At 40.3% G+C, this 19,291-nt stretch overlaps 2 protein-coding genes across 2 annotated transcripts in view; one reads left to right on the forward strand and one right to left on the reverse strand.

Annotated features, from left to right (window-relative positions):
• Positions 1-1,146: 1,146 nt before the first annotated feature.
• Positions 1,147-3,067, forward strand: LOC115420869 (tripartite motif-containing protein 16-like). The gene has a single exon (XM_030136440.1). The coding sequence runs from the start codon at positions 1,174-1,176 to the stop codon at positions 2,842-2,844; it is 1,671 nt and encodes a 556-aa protein (XP_029992300.1). The 5' UTR covers positions 1,147-1,173; the 3' UTR covers positions 2,845-3,067.
• A 12,239-nt stretch (positions 3,068-15,306) lies between these two features.
• The window catches only part of myo9ab (myosin IXAb), a 128,031-nt gene continuing 124,046 nt past the window's right edge, over positions 15,307-19,291 (reverse strand). The window contains exons 39-41 of the mRNA XM_030135647.1: positions 17,055-17,257; positions 16,828-16,970; positions 15,307-16,563 (exon numbers count right to left, since the gene is read on the reverse strand). Coding sequence (XP_029991507.1) covers positions 16,178-16,563; positions 16,828-16,970; positions 17,055-17,257 — 732 coding nt within the window. The 3' untranslated portion in view covers positions 15,307-16,177. The remainder of the gene's footprint in view (positions 16,564-16,827; positions 16,971-17,054; positions 17,258-19,291) is intronic.

Consider the following 19,291-nt stretch of genomic DNA (forward strand, 5'->3'; position numbering starts at 1 on the left):
TAATTAGCGTCTTTGAGCAGTGCCAATACAGTAGTGAAAGTATTGAGCCTTTAAAGTATCCAGTCCACTAGTTTTAAACCAATAACTAGTGTTGTTTGACTGCAGTCTATTTGGATGGGATAAAAAATTGTTGGTGTGTGCATGTATTCCTCAGCTACATACAGGCCTAGCAGTTCCAATCAGCCCTGATGAAGACCATGTGAAATTAGGACCCACTTATTCCCATTCAATCCCCTTTGTTCCTTCATGTTTAGTGCTCACTCCAGCAGATCATTTCCTCTGTTTCCATGCAGTGTATAGATCCGACCCCCTCTACTGAGTAGAGCAGGTGTGTTGGCGCACACTGACTAAGGTCTGTTCAGTATCCAGGACTATATTTGGGTCGAATTGAACCCACATTATTTTTCAGCACTGTTACCTCATCCAACAGAGCCGTCCTCTTTAAAAGCACCAACAGCTCTTTTTACAGACATTGTTCTGAAATTTTTTTTGGGTTAGTTCTCTGTTCCAGTCTTTTGTTTTCCAAGCTTCTTCAGTTTCTCTGTCCCCAAGCTTTGTCCTTCTTTTCTTACACTCTTTCACCCCTTGCTCTCGCTCTGACTTGCTCACTGACACACACACACACACACACACACACACACACACACACACACACACACACACACACACACACCACACACACACACACACTACCGGTTAAAAGTTTTAGAATGCCCCAATTTTTCCAGTTTTTATTGAAATTCAAGCAGTTCCAGTCCAATGAACAGCTGTAAATGGTACAAAGGTAAGCAGTGAACTGCCAGAGGAATCATGTCAAATGTCATTTTGAATCTGGGCTTGGTGAAAATACTGAGGGGACAGTATCTTCAAACCAGGATCCACAGCAGCTGATGAGGAAAACAGTCCAAACCCTGACTGTATTTAGGACCCAACTGGTCTATGGGACTGACAAAAACCGGTTTGTCTTCTGTCGTAACAAACACAGCAGCTCCACTCTGTTTTCACATGACATTGACTCCTCCCCTGTAGATCTGACAGTTTACAGGTGGGTGGAGCCAACAGGAGGCGGATCCAGACAGCAGACAGGAAACACTGCCCATGTTAAACAGATCAGAGCTCTAACTGCTTTCACTCAAAGTGAAACTTAACCAGTCATTGAGACACAAAGCAGAAATGGAGCAGAAAGGAGTTCAGCTGGATCAGGAAACATTTTCCTGTTCCATCTGTTTGGATCTACTGAAGGTTCCGGTGACTATTCCCTGTGGACACAGCTACTGTATGAGCTGTATTAAAACCCACTGGGATGGAGAGGACAGGAAGAACCTCCACAGCTGCCCTCAGTGCAGACAGACCTTCATACCCAGGCCTGTCCTGGTCAAAAACACCATGCTGGCAGTTTTAGTGGAACAGCTGAAGAAGACTGGACATAGAGCTGCTGCAGCTGATCACTGCTACGCTGGAGCTGAAGATGTGGCCTGTGATGTGTGCACTGGGAGGAAACGGAAAGCTGTCAAGTCCTGTCTGGTGTGTTTGGTCTCCTACTGCCACAAACACCTTCAGCCTCATCATGAATCTGCTGCCTTTAAGAAACACAAGCTGATGGATCCGTCGGAGAAGCTCCAGGAGAACATCTGCTCTCGTCACGGTGAGGTGATGAAGATGTTCTGCCGCACTGATCATCAGTGTATCTGTTATCTGTGCTCTGTGGATGAACATAAAGGCCACGACACAGTGTCATCTGCAGCAGAAAGGACTGAGAGGCAGAAGGAGCTGGAGGTGATTCGACAGAAAATCCAGCAGAGAGTCGAAGACAAACAGAAAGATGTGAAGGCGCTTCAACGGGAGGCAGAGAACATCAGTCGCTCTGCTGATGAAGCAGTGGAGAAGAACCACAAGATCCTGACCGAGCTGATCCGACTCCTGGAGGAAAGAAGGCGTGATGTGGAGTGGCAGATCAGATCCAAGGAGGAAACTGAAGTGATTCGAGTCAAAGAGCTGCAGTCGAAGCTGGAGCAGGAGATGACTGAGCTGAGGAGGAAAGACGGTGAGATGGACAAGCTGTCACAAACACACGACCACAACCAGTTTTTACTCCAGTATCCATCAGTGTCCACACACAGAGAAGATCCAGACCCATCCCACGTCTACATCCGTCCTCGGAGTTACTTTGAGGATGTGACCACAGCTGTGTCAGAGCTCAGAGATAAACTCCAGCTCAGTCTGACAGAAGAATGGACCAACATCTCACGGAGCATCACTCAAACACAGGTTCTACTAGAACCAGAACCACAGAACAGAGCAGGATTCTTACAATATTCATGTCAAATCATACTGGATCCAAACACAGCATATGAAGATCTGTCACTGTCTGAGGAGAATAAAAGAGGAACATATATGAGTCAAAAACAGAACTATCCTGATCAACCAGACAGATTCAGTGTCTATTGTCAGGTTCTGAGCAGAGAGAGTCTGACTGGTCGATGTTACTGGGAGGTGGAGTGGAGGGGGGGGGACGTTCGAGTTGCAGTCGCATATAAGGATATTAAGAGAAAAGGACACTCTGATGAATGTCTATTTGGATTCAATGACAAATCTTGGGTTTTATGTTGTGACAATAACTCTCCTTTATTTCTTCATAACGGTGTCCAGTCTTCTGTCTCTGGTCCAGTTTCCTCCAGAATCGGAGTGGACCTGGATCACACAGCAGGTATTCTGTCCTTCTACAGCGTCTCTGAAACCATGACTCTGATCCACAGAGTCCAGACCACATTCACTCAACCTCTGCACGCTGGACTTTGGCTTTGGAATGTTGGAGACACTGCCCACTTTCCTAAACTCCATTAAACTCATCGTTGACTTTGATCCAGTTTATCAGATCAATCTTTTTGTATCTGTCTCTCAACTACACGACACAAAAACAGATAAACTTTTTTAACATTTTTTTGTCTGGAACTCAATCCAGATTTGGTCCCATTCAGACTTTTTTTGTGAGGATTCTAATAGTTGAGTACGGAAGCGTATTGCATTCACACAAAAAATTAAATTCGGCTCTGTTTTTCTGAATTAACGAGATAATTATCTCGTAATTACGAGAAAAAATAAGTGAAAAAAAAAAAAAAATTGGTGCTGTTTTTCTGAATTAATGAGATACTGTTTTCTCAATAAAAAAAGACTTCAGCTCTTTTGTCTGCGTCAGTGGGACAGTGGTGCCTCTATCCAAGCAGAAGTTCTCTGTTGTAGGAAACAACCATGCCCTGACTTTTAAATTTAATTCAGTTTTATTTCGGTTTAGGTTTGAGACATTGGGAAAAACTCATGCCTTTAAGTAGTGTGGATGGCATTGTTATCAGTATGTTGACTTTGCGCAGGCGCCTCAAGACTCTGAGGCTCTTTAGACGATAACACCGCTCGGATCTCTTGGACGTAGCCATGTTTATCCAGGAACAACTGGGCACATAAAGCATGCTTCATGGATACAAGATGATGCATCTGAAATGCATTCAAGCTGGCTATGTGGCGACTCAGGAGACCATCAGACAGCTGCTGAAAATCCTGGATCCCCACGGAGTGCAACTGAGGCGTCGGAATCGCCTTTGGAGACGTTTATACCAGAATCAAGGCCCAAAGTTTTTGTGGCATGTTGACTCCTACGATAAGCTGAAACCATATGGGATATACATCAATGGTGCCATAGATGGGTTCTCGTGAATGGTGATATGGCTGCATGCATACTCAACAAGTAGTGATCCTAAAGTAATCGCTGGATACTCTATTGATAAGGTGCTTTCAGTGAACGGGACTGCTACTCGAATCAGATCAGACTGTGGCACAGAAATTTATTTCATGGAGCAGATGCAGACTTTTATGAGGCATGATCATGATGATGAATTTTCGGGGAGATGCTACTTGTATGGGTCAAGCGACCATAACCAGCGAATAGAGCACTGGTGGGGATTTTTGAGGAAACAACATGCACAGTTCTGGATGAACACATTTCAACACCTCAAAGACTCTGACCACTTCTCTGGTGACTTCCTGGACAGACGTCTGATACAGTTCTCACATCTTGAAATAATAGAGGTAAGTAATGTATTACTGCTATTTTAGATATTTGTATTGTGTAGTTCATGTTGTTTTTGTCCATCTCTGTTATGATAGTGTGGCAATAAACTGATTTATAAGTGTACCCCCCCCCCAGTAAAATCCAAATATAAGATGCGCTGATGTTTAATGTTGGTGCTAAAACTGAAGGATGGAATGTTCCTTTGTGTGATGAGAAAATGCTCCCAATCTTTAAATTCAAAAAACATCTTGTCCTCACTAGACAGTATGGATGTCTCATGATTAAAAATATGATGTAGATAGACTTAACTACCAGCCCATTGTTAAATGAGTTAAATTAATTACAAATGTACAACATCCAATGCAACATACACGTTAACGGAGCAGCAAAATCGATCCAAAAACATAATTCAGTGAAAACACAAGAGAAGGCCCATAGTATAGCACATTGAATGCCATCACCTATAATACCTCAGAACCATTTTCCCAACACATTTTGGTATATTATATTTTCTTCAGTAAATAATTTGAAAAATGCTCCTGCTGTATTGATTTGTTAGATTAGGTTAATTGTATTTGAGCCTTTTCCATTTGTTTGCATGCTTTTTTTTTCCCAGGTAGGTGATTGTTTAAGTGCAAGACATGCATTAACTGCTTCTATGTGAATTAGCTGTAGCCCAGAGGCCATTAACAGTATGTGCAGCTCTTTTCTTAGTGAGATATCATAGGGCCATACAGAGGTTAAAGGAGGAGGGATATTTTCTGTAATGGTTTTGCCTTCAGACAGTTTTCTTAAGATGTGTGATGAAAATATTTGCTCCTGCTTACTAAACTGTATGACCATATAATGACCAAAAGCTTTTATTCTGCAGTTAGCAATCATTTGGACAGATTATCTCACTTTACCCTCTTTCCTCTGCATGTGGAGAGAACTGCAGGAAGTTGTTCATATGTGGAACACCCACAGAATCCGCCTGTCCTGAAGTGCTGTGTCTCCAGGAGGACGTCCAGTAATGATGTACACCTTGCCAGAACTATATGGTGCCTGGGAGTGTCTGAAAGAGGTGTCCCAACCAAAGATAGAGGCTTGCAGGGAGGAATGCCTTCAGAGAGGACCATATCCCTGCGATAAAGATGTCTTTGACATTTGTTGCCTTGCCATGGCAGAAAACCATCTTCATCCACCCACAACTCCTGAGGAAGCCATTGAGCTGTACATGTTTTTGCGCGTTTACATATGTGCCCAGATATAAACTAAAGTTTTCAAAGGATGGGTAATAATTTGATAACCCTGTAAAATCTGAACCATTAAATCATTGACTGAAAATTCCAGTTGTTTGAAACTGGAGCCATTATTAGTCCTTCTGAAGAATCAAAAAAATAATTTCAAAATTTCATAGTATGTTTCAATTTGTATCATTTTATATCATATGTCTCAGTGTTCAAATATTGTTATTTTTGAATGAATAAAAACATAATATAACACAAACATGTCTAACAAATTGGTAATTCCAAACATACATAGGAACATTTTCCAGTGCTACTATCATGCAGCAATGAGAAATCCACCAGTGGAGCTGGCACGGTGGAAGTGTGGAAGACATAACATTTAAGTTTTCTTTACTAATTTTGTGGTTCACAAACTTTTTATTTTGCATGGTGGTAGGACTGAAAACAGTTCCTGTCCTTGTTCCGACAGAGATGCACTCAGCATTTCTTACTGTACACATGTGAGCTTATAATCATGTCATTATAATCATAGCATAATCATTTTCAACGCTTCTTCAACACTAGTTTTTTGCCATCTAAAAACCACATGCACACACAAAAATAAATTGTGTATTTTTTCTAAAAATTGGTCAGTTTTTAGTGAAAATCAGTAAGCAAAAGGAAGTTTCTAGCCATGGTACCATGGCAACACCCACCTAGTCATCAATCATCATGATACAGCAAGATGAATACGGGTGCGTCTATGAAACTGGTCCCTAAAAGCAGGACAGACGGGCCAAAAATTCAACCCAGATGGAGATGTATGTAATGAAGCAAGTTTGGAAGCATTTTTGGTCTGTTTTAAGAATAAATATTTACTGAGATAAAATAAACTATTTTTCAGATAAAACACAATTTTATTTGACACGTGCATAGAAAAATCTGCATGTCACATGGTAAAAAGGACATGAAAATTACACGCTATTTTAAAAAAAATATCTTTTCATTCTCACAGGTACAGTTGGGAATCAAAGTAAATATGCAAGGGAGAGTGTTTCACAAAAATGACCACTGTTGCAAAATCACTGGCGAGTTATTTGTGTTTAAATGTTGAGGTTCCACATGTAACACCAGTGGACACAATGGGTTCCACACCAAACATGGAATGAGACTGAGAGTGATGAAAAACCCACTTGTGGATTAGAAAAACCACTAGGATCCACACATATAACACAGCGTCTTTATTTAGAGTCTATAGAAGACCATTTACACACACGTTTACACATCTAATGCACTGACACCTAGGGAGATTTAATGTCCATATTTGGGTCCTATTTTTGTCCCCAATATTTCATTATAAATTCATTAATTTTGGGATGGTTCAGAGCAAGAGTATAATATTTTTGCATTTATCTGAGGTCATCATTAGATCCATGCTGGGGGAAATATGTTTACATTTCTCTTTTATTATTGGGTGTACAAAGCTGGCTAAGTACCAGAAACCAAAATAAACCCAGTTTCATAGAAGCACCCATATCTACATTTTTTGCACTAAATGTACCGAATTATGAAATTTAAACATTTAGTTTACTTGAGAAATACAACAGACTGTATTGATATGTATAATGCGTGAAATGCAATAAAATTACAATTGACTGATTTAGAGTTACATGACTCATACCTGCCGTAACAAATTTGATATGCCTTTTTCAGCACGGTTTTACAAAAACATAGATTATGAAATATTAAGTAATTTCACATTGCATCAACCCAGTAACTTTTCCTATTGATCTTTCTGTAAAAATGTTACGTTTTCTGACCTCAAACTTTTCAAAATTGGCAAAGTTCTTCTTCATAAACCATCTGTGCCTCCCTCATCATTAATGATAATCTTGCAGTGTCACTGGAAAGGCCTCTGATGAATGAATTTGTATCACTAACTTGTGTTGCTCACCATTAATTAATGAAGTTACTTTGATTTAATTCAGTGAGTTCACTTTCAATAGATTATCAATCAACGTAACTTACTTCTCTGTTAATTCATATATCAGTTGGTATGGACCAGTAGCTGTACATACAAGAATATTCACCATTTATTGTACATCATTTACAACATTGAGGATGTTAGCCATATTTCATTCTATCTTTTAATTCAAATTTCTTTGTCTATAAAACTTTGAAATTTGAGTAGATATTCAAAATTTTACTTTATCTGCCAGAGAATTTTGTTCAAGTATACCTTACCCTGTTGTGATATAACATTAGTAATCACAACAAAAAAGTGATTTGTATAACACAGTAGATACATGAACAGTAATGAAATTACTGTGCAGCTGTACAATAAAAGTATTGAAAACATAATAAGAAACAGTGGTTAGAGATTGAAAGTAATGATAGTTAAGACTGTCAGTCTTTAGCAATAACAAGATATAGCTAATGTTCTCAATGTTGTAAACGATGTTCAGTAAAAAAAAAAAAAAAGTAAAAAGGTAATTATTTGTGGAAATATCAAGTCTTCAAATTTAATAAGGAAGGCCAAGCAAGTGTCTCCAATAAACTTGAGGGTCCTACAACTGGGGTCTATACCAAGTATTATATTAAGTAACAGCGAATTAAGGAACTTAAACTGATGATTGATTAAAGGTGAGCTTGTAGAATAAAGTGATTGACTCCATCATCAGTAAATAGTGAGAAATCTGAAATTATAATACATCCTACATGAACTTGTACATATTTTTTGAGTCTTGTAGTATCAAAGCATTAAGTAAACATTTGTAATAGTTTATTCTGTCAAATTATCAACCTCAGCAGAAAAAAGATACACCGTATTTGCTTTAGTTTCAATTGCAACTTAACAATAACAAGTCAACATTTATGATGTGAAGTCTCTGGTTGCAAATCTGGTCAATGTACTGTGATGAAATATGGTTAGCCTTCATAAATATTTATGAAATGTAGACATGTTGCCATAATACTTACAAATACATTTTCTTTGATAAAAGCAGACTTACATTTATTTCTTTTCTTTTTTTTTCCCAGTTTGATTAATTGCACTTTCCAAAAGTTAAAACTAAAAGGGTCCTCCTTGGAGTTATTGTAACTCAGTGGTTCTGCTTTTTGAGACAAGATGCCTGTTTTCCCTCATCGTTATTTACGTACCAGCCGTCACAGTATATTACCCTGTACCATTTGTTGCAATGGCTACGTAAGGTTATGTGCAAGTAAAGACTCATTTGTAAACATAACAGAACAAAATAGGAGTAACTTGGGGTTGTTCTATTTGGAAGAAGGGAAAAACAGTTAAATGATTTGTTACTCTTAATTAACAGCTGACTTAACGGTTCAAACATAGCTCAACTCAACTTCAAGGTAGTCAGAGCTACCATAAAACAGTAGAATACCTAAAAAAAACATCCCACAAGAACATTATCAAAACATGTTAAGATAATGACACCTTACTTAAGGGTTAACTGATAACTTGAAACTTGAAAGTACTTAAGTGAAAAATCTTAAATACTTTGACAGAGAAAGGTATAAAACTTCCTATAAACATTATAAAATGTATATGGAGGATAACAAAGAATTGTGTAAATGTCATGATAACTGTAAGAACACTATTTTGTCCCAAAGCAAACACTACAACCACAAAATATTTTGCCAGTTCGAATATTAGCATTGGATGAAGTATTCCCTTGAGTCCATCAAAAGAATATGATAGTAAAATTGAACATAAAAAAGATATCCTCCTCTACTTATAAAGTTACTGAGTTAAATGTGGTCTGTGTCACATTCACACACTATCTAAAGTTGAACAGAAAGCACTGTTTGAGGAAGTAATGATTCATTGTGTGCATGTGAGTGAGCGAGGCACTCCTATGCAATGTCCATTGCATAGAAGTTGCTGGACAATATTGCCTCCATTTCAGTTCGGAGCTCTGCATAGCTGTTGTATGTTGACAGCTCCAAAGTTGGGCCACATGCGTGTGCAATTGGCCGCCGTGCTAGCCCTTCCAAGGAGGTGAATATGACTTCAATTTCTTTAAAGCAGATGACATCTGACCCTGTCATGAATCTCAACATCTTCCGGAGGCCTATTTTATCCAATCCCCTTATGTACTGATGTAAAAAACACAAACTTTGGTTCTCTGCTGAAGCGGTTGGAGAAGCGGTGAACAGCTTTAACACCTTTCTTGTTGGTTTGAGATCGTCATAGAGCTTCTGCATTTCCTGCACTCTAGGGAAAAACTCCCTAAGCATTGGTCCTGCCACTTCTGAAATGTTGTCCAGTGCATATTTTGGTTGCTGGATCATTTGCTTGTGGGCCACATGGAGAAGCACAGCTTTCAAGTTCTGTTGTGTTGGTGCTGTTTTTACTCCCAAACGATCCATGAGATCAAGAAGCTCATCTTTATCATCACTGACAAGTATCTTGCAAAGATGAGGACAAGAGATCACGCTCAGACTGACTAAGATACAACATGGGAGAGTCAAACAGGACGTCAGTAGAGACTGAGTGTTCACCAAATGTAATTGCTGCTGTAAAAGCTTGTGCAAACTGAGAAGGAAAATACCCCTGGTCCTGCAATCCTGTGGAACTCCTTTTCTATCTATGTACTAAATACATTCAATCTGCAGGTTCTGTAAAGATGAAACAACTGGTTTATTTGTCAGCAGTTTTACTTTTTTAATAAGCAGATGAATTTTCCTCATAAAGTCTTTTTTTTCTTACAACCATAAACATGTTTGTAACATTAAAAAATGAAAGAGAAACACAGATTGCACCATAATGTGGCCCGAGTGGAGCAGACGAACAGACACAATGCAGCACAAACATGATGAACCATACACAGGATAATATATCCTTTAAACACCCAACGTCTGATCATAAATACTACATACATACATACATGTGTAGAAAAGAGAAAGCAGAGCATGCCTTCCAGTGACACGTACATTCACTTTAGACTTTTTTTTAATATCGTGGACATCTTCTCCGACATCGGTCCGTTTGTCCTTTCATTGTTCAAAGTTTTCTTTTAAAGGACGTCTGGCTGCGTTAAAGCTGGCGTTACAGTCCTTCAGCTTCAGATTGAGATTAACACTGATTGTGGCGGTGAGACAGAGAAACGATTGATCAGAAAATCTCAGCAAAGACGCAGCGAGCAAAGACAGAAACTGCAGCTGAAGAAGAAGAAACTGAGTGAAAGAAGAGAAACTACAGCCATAGGCAGAGGTGGTCAAAGTGCATACAGAGTTTCATCCAGTCGAAGTACAGATACTCCAGTAAAAACACACACCGTGGGATCAGTACAAGTACCGAGTCCACATCTTTACTGCAGTAAAAGTGACAAAGTACAGGCTCTGACGTAGATCTCATTTTGCATTTTTTAACATTTTTGTCTTGTGTATTTCATATCATTTTTTTTTTAAGTAACAAGCCTGTTTTGAAAATATAACAGCAGAAAAAACAGTTAATTGTTTTTTAAATGATAGGAGTAAAATCCACAAACATAAAATACTTAAGTACAGGTAAAAGAAAGCTCTACTGACAGACAGTAATGAAGTATTTGTACTTGGTTACTTGGCACCTCTACATATCATTATCCTCATATCATAATGAGCTAAGTCAGAAACTATATGGACAAAAGTATGTTTACACATTGAATCCAGGTGTTTCTGTTCTAACAGGGCTCTGGGATCCAAAACATTAAGGACTAATGTCAGAATATAGTTTGATATTATGGGATAGATATCAGTGCATTGGTTAGTTTGGGTTAAATTTTTACCGCCAGGAGGTATTGTAATGAGTTTGCTTTGTGTATTGGCGTGTTTGTTTGTTAGCAAGATAATTCAAAAAGTTATAGACGGATTTTCATGAAATTTTCAGGAAATATTGATACTGGCACAAGGAAGAAATGATTAAATTTTGGTGGTGGTGGTGGTGGGGGGGTGGGGGGGCAGATCTCTTGGCGCTCTCCGAGTGCTTTTCTTGTTATCTTCGTTTCCAAAATGACTCACAGATGGTTTGGACTGAATTTCTCTCAACACTGATTTTGTTTTATTATATCCATGACTGATTTTCAATGTTCTTCCTCTAAATATGTCTAATATTTTTCCTGCTCTGACTGTAAATGATAATTTTCTTCCTCATCAAACCATCTACTGTCATCACATCTGACTGAGGAAGAAACATCTACCATTAAACTTTAAGGAAATATTGATGTTTCTAAACTCTATGGACATAAATCTGTGGAGACATCATGTCTCCAGCTGTCAGATGTCCTGTTCAGGAGGATCGGACACAGAAACATCAATATTAATAATCAATAGGATTTTTATCCCATAATATCAAACTATATTCTGACCAAGGTTATAACAGTTTTGGATTTTTCATTATAGTTTAGTTTCATTTAGTTTTGACATTTTTTCTGTAATTCAGTTAGTTTTAATATGTTTTTAGAGCAGGTTTACTAGTTTTTATTAGTTTTAATTAAAAAAAAAAAAAGCTTAGTTTTAGTATTAATTTTAATTTAGTCGTCTCTTTTCTCTTCTTCTCTGTCGTCGTATTCAAATAAATCCCAGACAGGACTCTGCTGCTTTCATCTAACTTTAGTCTCCATGTTTCCAGGTAGAGTGGGGACCAGAAGACGACTGTAAACCACAAGTGAACACAAGCGGCGGACCCTTAAATATCATACGGTGACAGCAGATAAAATTGCTAGAGCAAAATAAATTGCTTTCGTATCAATCCAACATTGACAAAGACGAAAACAAAGGGAATTTTATCCATAATTTTGATATATTTTAGTTAGTTTTGTAAGCGTAAAATACAGTTTCAGTTAGTTATCGTTTTTTTCTTTTAATTATAGTTTTTGTTTATTTCAGTTAACGAAAGTGTTTTTACAATTTCATTTTGTTAGTTTTCATTAATGATAATAACCTTGATTCTGACATTAGTCCTTATTGTTTTGGATCCCAGACCCGTTAGAAAAACAATCACCTGAATTCTATGTGTCCACATACTTTTGTCCACTTGTGTTTGAGTTAGAACATTATGCTATGAGGACACTGACACAGGAGTTACTGGACAGAGACATCATTTCAGTTCAACCACAGCGTAAAACTGAGGATAGACCAGTGTGGACGGTCTGAGTTAGAGATGCTACAGGTTTTTGTCTGATTCGATGCTACGATTCACAGCCAGAGCCGGAAGAGAAGAAAAAGAGGAGAAAAAGAAGAGAAAGACGAGCTGCTGTCATGGACGAAGGAGAGGAGAGGAGAGGATGGCTCAGAGAACGTCACAGACGAGATATTTGGACCAGTACTCACCTCATGGTCCAAATATCACGTCACAAACACAGGAAAGAAGAACGACTTCCATCTGCGTCGAAATAAACCAGAACAGGAGAACAATACCCACAGCACCACCACCTATAATACAGCAACAATGGAGAAAATTCAAGTCCTGACGGTAACACTGGTGTTCATGACGCTGGTTTAAAAAATACACACCAGTAAAACCAGTAAAAACCAGCAACAGGAACCCCAGAGTAACCGGAATCCACCTGCCACTTTCACCTTATAAAACAGAACCAACGAGAAACAACGAGTAGCAGCACTCGACTTGTTCTATGTACAGCTTTAACTCTCATCCCCCTTTTCCACCGAGGCAGGTCAAGGTCTGGTTCTGATCGGGTTTGGAGCCGGGTCAGTGCATGTTTCTACTGTCACCCAAACAACGACCTTTGGTCCAGAACCAACATCTGCTCATGGTGGAACAACCTGGTCGTTCTGGAAAACAAACCTGGTTCTTTGGGTCTTTTCACACCTGAAAGTATGAACCAAGATTTAGGCTTTTGTTCCGTTTACATTTGTTCCATTTAGTTCTGGTTTTGTGGACTGATGTGTTGTCAGTCTTGGACACATTGGTTTCCTTCTGCAGCTGGTTTTGTTTTCCCATCCTCTCAAAATTAAAATGATACCTTTTCCTACGTTGACTCCTTGTATCGACACAAATCAGACCTTTAACGATAAAAACCTTGGTATGAACCTGCTCCAAACCACTGCCATATTCATGAGTCCATTGGGATGGGATGAGTCCGTTTCACTAATATTACAGAAAACAGGACCAAACAGGATGGAAACAAGTCTGTAGGAGAAGGAGGAACAAACATTCAAACCAAAAACATTCTCCCCTACATGAGTTTGGACCAGACTAGAGTTTGGCTGGTGTCCAAACCCTCAGATGGACCATGAGGGCAGTATGTCCAGTCCAGTGGGTGGTGCTGACACAGCTCCAAGTGTCTAAAAGAGTCTGTAACGCCACCTTCAAAACTTTAAGAGGCTCTTGCATAGGTTTGACCTAGATCAGAGGTGTCAAACATAAGGCCCATGGGCCAAAAGCAGCCCACCAAAGGGTCCGATCCGGCCCATGGGAAGAATCTGTGAAATGCAAAAATGATACTGAAGATATTAACAACCAATGTTAAATCATTTTAGTTCAGGGTCTACATTCAGATCATTATGATCTAAAGTGGATCAGAACCAGTAAAATAATAATATAATCGTATATTTTAAAAGGGAAGTGGACTCTGTGTGTGTGTGTGTCCGTACAGAGCTGACTGCTACAGTTTGTCATACTTATGAACATACAAATGAGTAGTTTATTAAATTAGGATTGTTTCAGTTTACAGAGTTAGCTGAATTAAGGACATTGCTGATTGTGTTTAGAGTGAGAAACGGACTTTTGCTGCAAATTTGCAGAGATTATTTGTTTTAGTATCACAGGATGAAGAACATAGAAGAGGTCTAATTTGAAACAGCAAAGGGTTTGAACTAATGTGAAGCAAATGTGTGTTTGTGTTGTTGGTGTCAGAATGTTGAATTCTTTGGCAATGGAAGAGAAAAGCTGTATAAATATTTTTCAGTTTAAGAGGTTGTATAAGGTAAGAATAGAGAAGCTTTATAAAAGCATGAAAGGAAATAATTTAACTTATGGATGTTGGATTTGTTTTATTTACATTGACTATCATGTAAACTGTTTACTGTAATAGCTGTAACGGCAACCCATCTGATGTAAGCAGATGTTTGAAGAAAGGAGCAGGTATTAGAAGTTTTCTTCATCCTGCTCCTTTCCAATCATTTAGACTGGACTGAATAAATAAATAAAATGTATTTTTGGTCAGTGAACAGACTAGTGAAAACAGCAAGTTGATAGGACCAATATTTTGTCAGATATTAGTCATTTTAAATACATTAGTCTTATAATCACATTGCTATGGCCAGGATCACGTTGCCTACACTTAGAACTATGAGGTAATTTTACACTTTGACGGTGACTACTAGACAAATGTGGTACAGCATGTGTGAATACACAACAAATATCTGGCCTGGGTGACCAGGATACTGCCCCTCAGGGTCAGGATGTGGATTTTAAAAACACCCCCTTTTTCACACCGCACCCTCAGTACTGACAATGATGAAGTGCAGGATATCATCAGTACCCATTGTAATCTATTACATCAACTAAATATGTAAAATAATACCTATCATTATGTAACAATACATTTTTATGTCAGTACTTACAAAATATAGACTCACATCTTTTCCCTAAAGTCAGCTCTGCCCAGGACAAAAACAGCCACAACTAGAAACCAGGGTTTCCCACGATTCAATGCAATAGTGACTTAATTAATAATAATAATAATAAATAATAAAAATAATGACAAATACGAATTCATCTCTTTGTTTTAGTGTGATTAAAAAGGAACATTTGCATTTACAAACTATCCTTTCACAAAACAGGGACTAACATGAACACCTCTGCGTAGCCTGAAATGTCTGAAGAAAAACCAGTGTAATTGTACCAATATTGTGTCTGTTATTAAATGTTTTGTGTGTTTGCAGATCCACTGTGGTCTGTATGTTACAATTTACATGTGTAAATAATAAACTGAGGCAGAATATTGTTAAAATTGCACTTATTTTTCAGGCTGTTCAAGTTAATCTCACTTTTTTAAAATAATACTTTGTAGATGTAAACATTTTCATAATGTAATTTTACTTTTTTCACACTAAACTAGACAAAACTTTGGAGTTGTCATTATTTATAGGTTATTATGTTATTACTTTTCTGGTCCGGCCTGATTGAGATCATATTTACCTGAATGTGTCTCTGAACTAAAGTGTGTTTGACAGCCCTGACCTAGATGGACTAAAAACGGCAGCGACACCCTAATACCAACCAGACAGACACTGTTTTGGTTGCATATACAATTGTGCCATTTGTCCCTTTGATTAATGAGAAGCTGTTTACAGCGTTCAGATACTGTGTAAAGACCCAGCTCTGATCTTCAACTACCACCACATACCTTTTACTAAACATGTCAACTGGAAAACAAAACGTATGGATTCAACAGTTCCAGAAGATCTGCAGTGACTATTGATTAGAAATAAAACAGAAGAGGATGTGATCAGGACACCCTGGTCTCTGAACCAGCACTAGAACCAGACCAGAACTTGTACTAGGCTCACATTGGTGGAAAAGGGGTACATAATAATAATAATAATAATAATAATAATAATAATAATAATAATAATAATAACATCATGTGACATAGCGTGTGTGAGACGCATGCAGCCTGTTGGCCTCCTGTGTAAACATTCAGTCAGTATGGCTACATTTCTGTCTGACTGGTTTGGGGGGGGGGGGTCAGGTCGGGGGGGTTGTGGGTTTTGTATATTTGGCTTTGCAGGTCATTTCTCGGACTGACCGTCGCAGCTTCAGCAGGAGTCAAACAGATCTGAGTTCAGGACTGTTTCCTGTTGACACCCTGGTTTGAGGAGGGGTTTGTGGGCTCTGAGGACCAGCCTCGTTCACCCCGGACCCCCACCCACCTCCTTGGCATCACACCATGAACTCATTGCTGCCGTACAGAACCAGCTGTGGGGGGGCGGCGGGGCTGAATTCCGGGTCCCTGCGGTGTCCGGCTGGTTCTCGCGGCGAACTCCGGCTCAGCCTGATCCGGTGCCGGGTCTTCCCCGTTTTGGGACCGCCTTCGGCCTCCCCCCCCGGTGGAGCCCCCAGGCCGCAGGAGGACAGCAGCGGCCCTGAGGACGATGACCGGAAGCGGTAGTGAGGGGAGGGGGATCCGGAGGTGTTGGAGGAGGAGGAGGTGGGCTGGTAGGAGCAGACAGTGGAGGTGGAGTCGGCCGAGTCCTGGGAGTCGGGCTGGCGACGCAGCGCTCGGCGGCTTTTCACCTCCGACGATCTGGAACAAAGACCACCTCGATCTGCAGAGTCAGAACAGACCAAAGTTATTACCATTAACGAAAACTAACGAAAGGACGGAAACTAGAATTGTAAAAACATTTTCGTTAACTGAAATGAATAAAAACTATAATTAAAAGAAAAAAACGATAACTGAAACTGTATTGTGTGTTTACAAAACTAACTAAAACGGATAAAAATTATGGATAAAAGTCCCTTCGTTTTTGTCTTTTGTCAATGTCAGATTGATAAAAGACTGTTTAAAGCTGTGGAATGAACACAGATACCAGAGGGGTCAGAGGTCGCTCCCTGCGTCTCCATGGTGATGTTCTCTGAGCTGTCCGCGGTACCGATGGACGCTTCGGACTCAGGAGTTTCATCGTCGGACGTCCTGGGCTCCAAGGTCAACATCTCGTAGGTGAGGTCCTCCCTGCTCACAAACACATGACATCAGAACCCTGTCTTTGTGCTCTGACCTCAGGCTCCTCAGGGACGTGTCAGACTGCCTTCCTACTTTTCTTTCTGCAGACTCTCGATCTGTTCGGTGAGGATCCGCTCCTCCTGCTGCATCGCCAGCTGTTGCTGTTCGCTCAGCTCCGCGCCCGCAGACTCCTCAGCTCCTCCTGCGGCATCTGCGTCCGTCACAGGGGGCGCTCTGGGGCTCAGGGGGGGAGACGGGGTGCGGCCGCCACTCTGTCGAACCCGGCCTTTACTCTGCTGATGGGAAACAACGAAAATGACAGAATGAGCCAAGTGGAGGAGGACGGAACCTGGAAACCACAGAGTCCACAGGTGAAATGAGAACGACATGAAAGCGTGGACGAGCATTACCTTCAGTTTAGCAGAGTTCGGCTGCATGTGTTTATGAGGCAGAAACAGAGAGTGGTCAGTGGAACAAATGAAGAAACGAAAAGCACCATGAGAGGATGGACAGACACACTGAGCCCGTTTACATCCACACCAGCACTCAGTATCTGAGTTATGGACTTATCCCATTGGAACAGGGTCAGTTATTTCGCAGCAGTGTGGGTATGTAGAGGATAGTGGGCCAGATCTACTAAGATCCCAATGTGCGTGTAGTAATTTGCTTGTGCAGTCTAGAATTTTGCATGGGGGGTGTGACCACAGTTTGCAGGTGACTTACTCAGATTACTTGTGCAAATTACAACAGCTGCAAAGTCTTGCAGACCGCCCTATTTAAATGAGTGTTTCACGTGCGCTATTGGAGACAATACACTGTAAAAACTGCTGTGGGATAAACCAACACACATGGAACAGAGACTGAATGATCCAGACCAAGGAAATGTGACGCTGGAGGAGTATAGACATAGAAGGTGTGGCATGACTCATTCATTCATTAATTTTTCATTTTAAAGGTGTGTGTGTGTGTGTGTGTGTGTGTGGGGGGGGGGGGGCTAGTTGGATTGAATGACTGTCACACGCACATAATTTAGTCCCACTGTAGCCTAATGTCAGTGCATATTTTTAATCACAATCATCAGGAGTGGAAAACAGTCCCGTAAAGTGTGTGGGGGGGGCACATATGTCTCAATTATTTTTTCATCCGTCATTCCAAAAATGTTCACATGAGGGTGTAAAATGTGTTCTCTGTATCTGGTTTCATCATTTCTTTGTCTCCTATCCACTTCCATGTGTGTGTAATTACACATCCAACCCGTTTACTCCTCCTTTCAGACGTGTTAAATATAGACTCGGTTTCTATCAGCAAAATTGCTTTCTGATTTTGATAAATCACTTTGCGTGTGCTAAATTAATATATTTACATTTTCTCCTCCCACCACACATACAATTGTGTGTAAACACCTCATATTTCATATTCATTGTGCCAAATGTACTAACTGATGCAGACGCACTATTTTACACCTTTGAAAGACGCAACCCTTATAGTGTCACTGTTAGTAAATCAGTTTATACATTTTTTTGCAAGTGCAATGAGTTTGCACATGTTTTAATACACGCAGACCTTTGATAGATCCAGCCCATTGTGTATCCATCCATTATCTTCCGCTTTATCCGGGGCCGGGTCGCGGGGGTAACAGTCTAAGCAGGGATGCCCAGACTTCCCTCTCCCCAGACTCCTCCTCCAGCTCTTCCGGGGGGACCCCAAGGCGTTCCCAGGCCAGCCGAGAGACATAGTCTGTCCAGCGTGTCCTAGGTCTTCCCCGAGGTCTCCTCCCAGTGGGACATGCCCGGAACACCGCCCCAGGAAGGCGTCCAGGAGGCATCCAAAACAGATGCCCGAGCCACCTCAGCTGGCCCCTCTCGATGCGGAGGAGCAGCGGCTCTACTCTGAGCTCCTTCCTGGTGACTGAGCTCCTCACCCTATCCCTAAGGGTGCGCCCGGCCACCCTGCGGAGGAAACTCATTTCGACCGCTTGTGTCCGGGATCTTGTCCTTTCGGTCATGACCCAAAGCTCATGACCATAGGTGAGGGTAGGAACGTAGATTGTGTATTGTTTGTTATAATTACACAAAATCTGTTCATTTTATTTTCAGTTCTTTTGGTTCATACCTGACATTATGGGCCTCCGAGTCAGTATGTGCAACTTTTAATTTGAGTCTGTTCCCCAACGAGCGATTTACAGAGTGACACTGCCCGCTGTAAGTACAGTTTTGGCGTCTTTACCTCTTCCCTTTTGTTCCGGATCTCTATGGGAGAGGTAAGCAGCCGTGCAGTTAGGGATGGGAATCAATAAGAATTTAACGATTCCGATTCCATTATCGATTTTG

This window comes from Sphaeramia orbicularis, chromosome 6, assembly GCF_902148855.1.
Source record: "Sphaeramia orbicularis chromosome 6, fSphaOr1.1, whole genome shotgun sequence".
NCBI lineage: Eukaryota > Metazoa > Chordata > Actinopteri > Kurtiformes > Apogonidae > Sphaeramia > Sphaeramia orbicularis.

What these genes read in the sequence shown, in the direction of transcription:
- LOC115420869 (XM_030136440.1), top strand. Translation starts at nt 1,174, where the DNA reads ATGGAGCAGAAAGGAGTTCAGCTGGATCAGGAAACATTTTCCTGTTCC.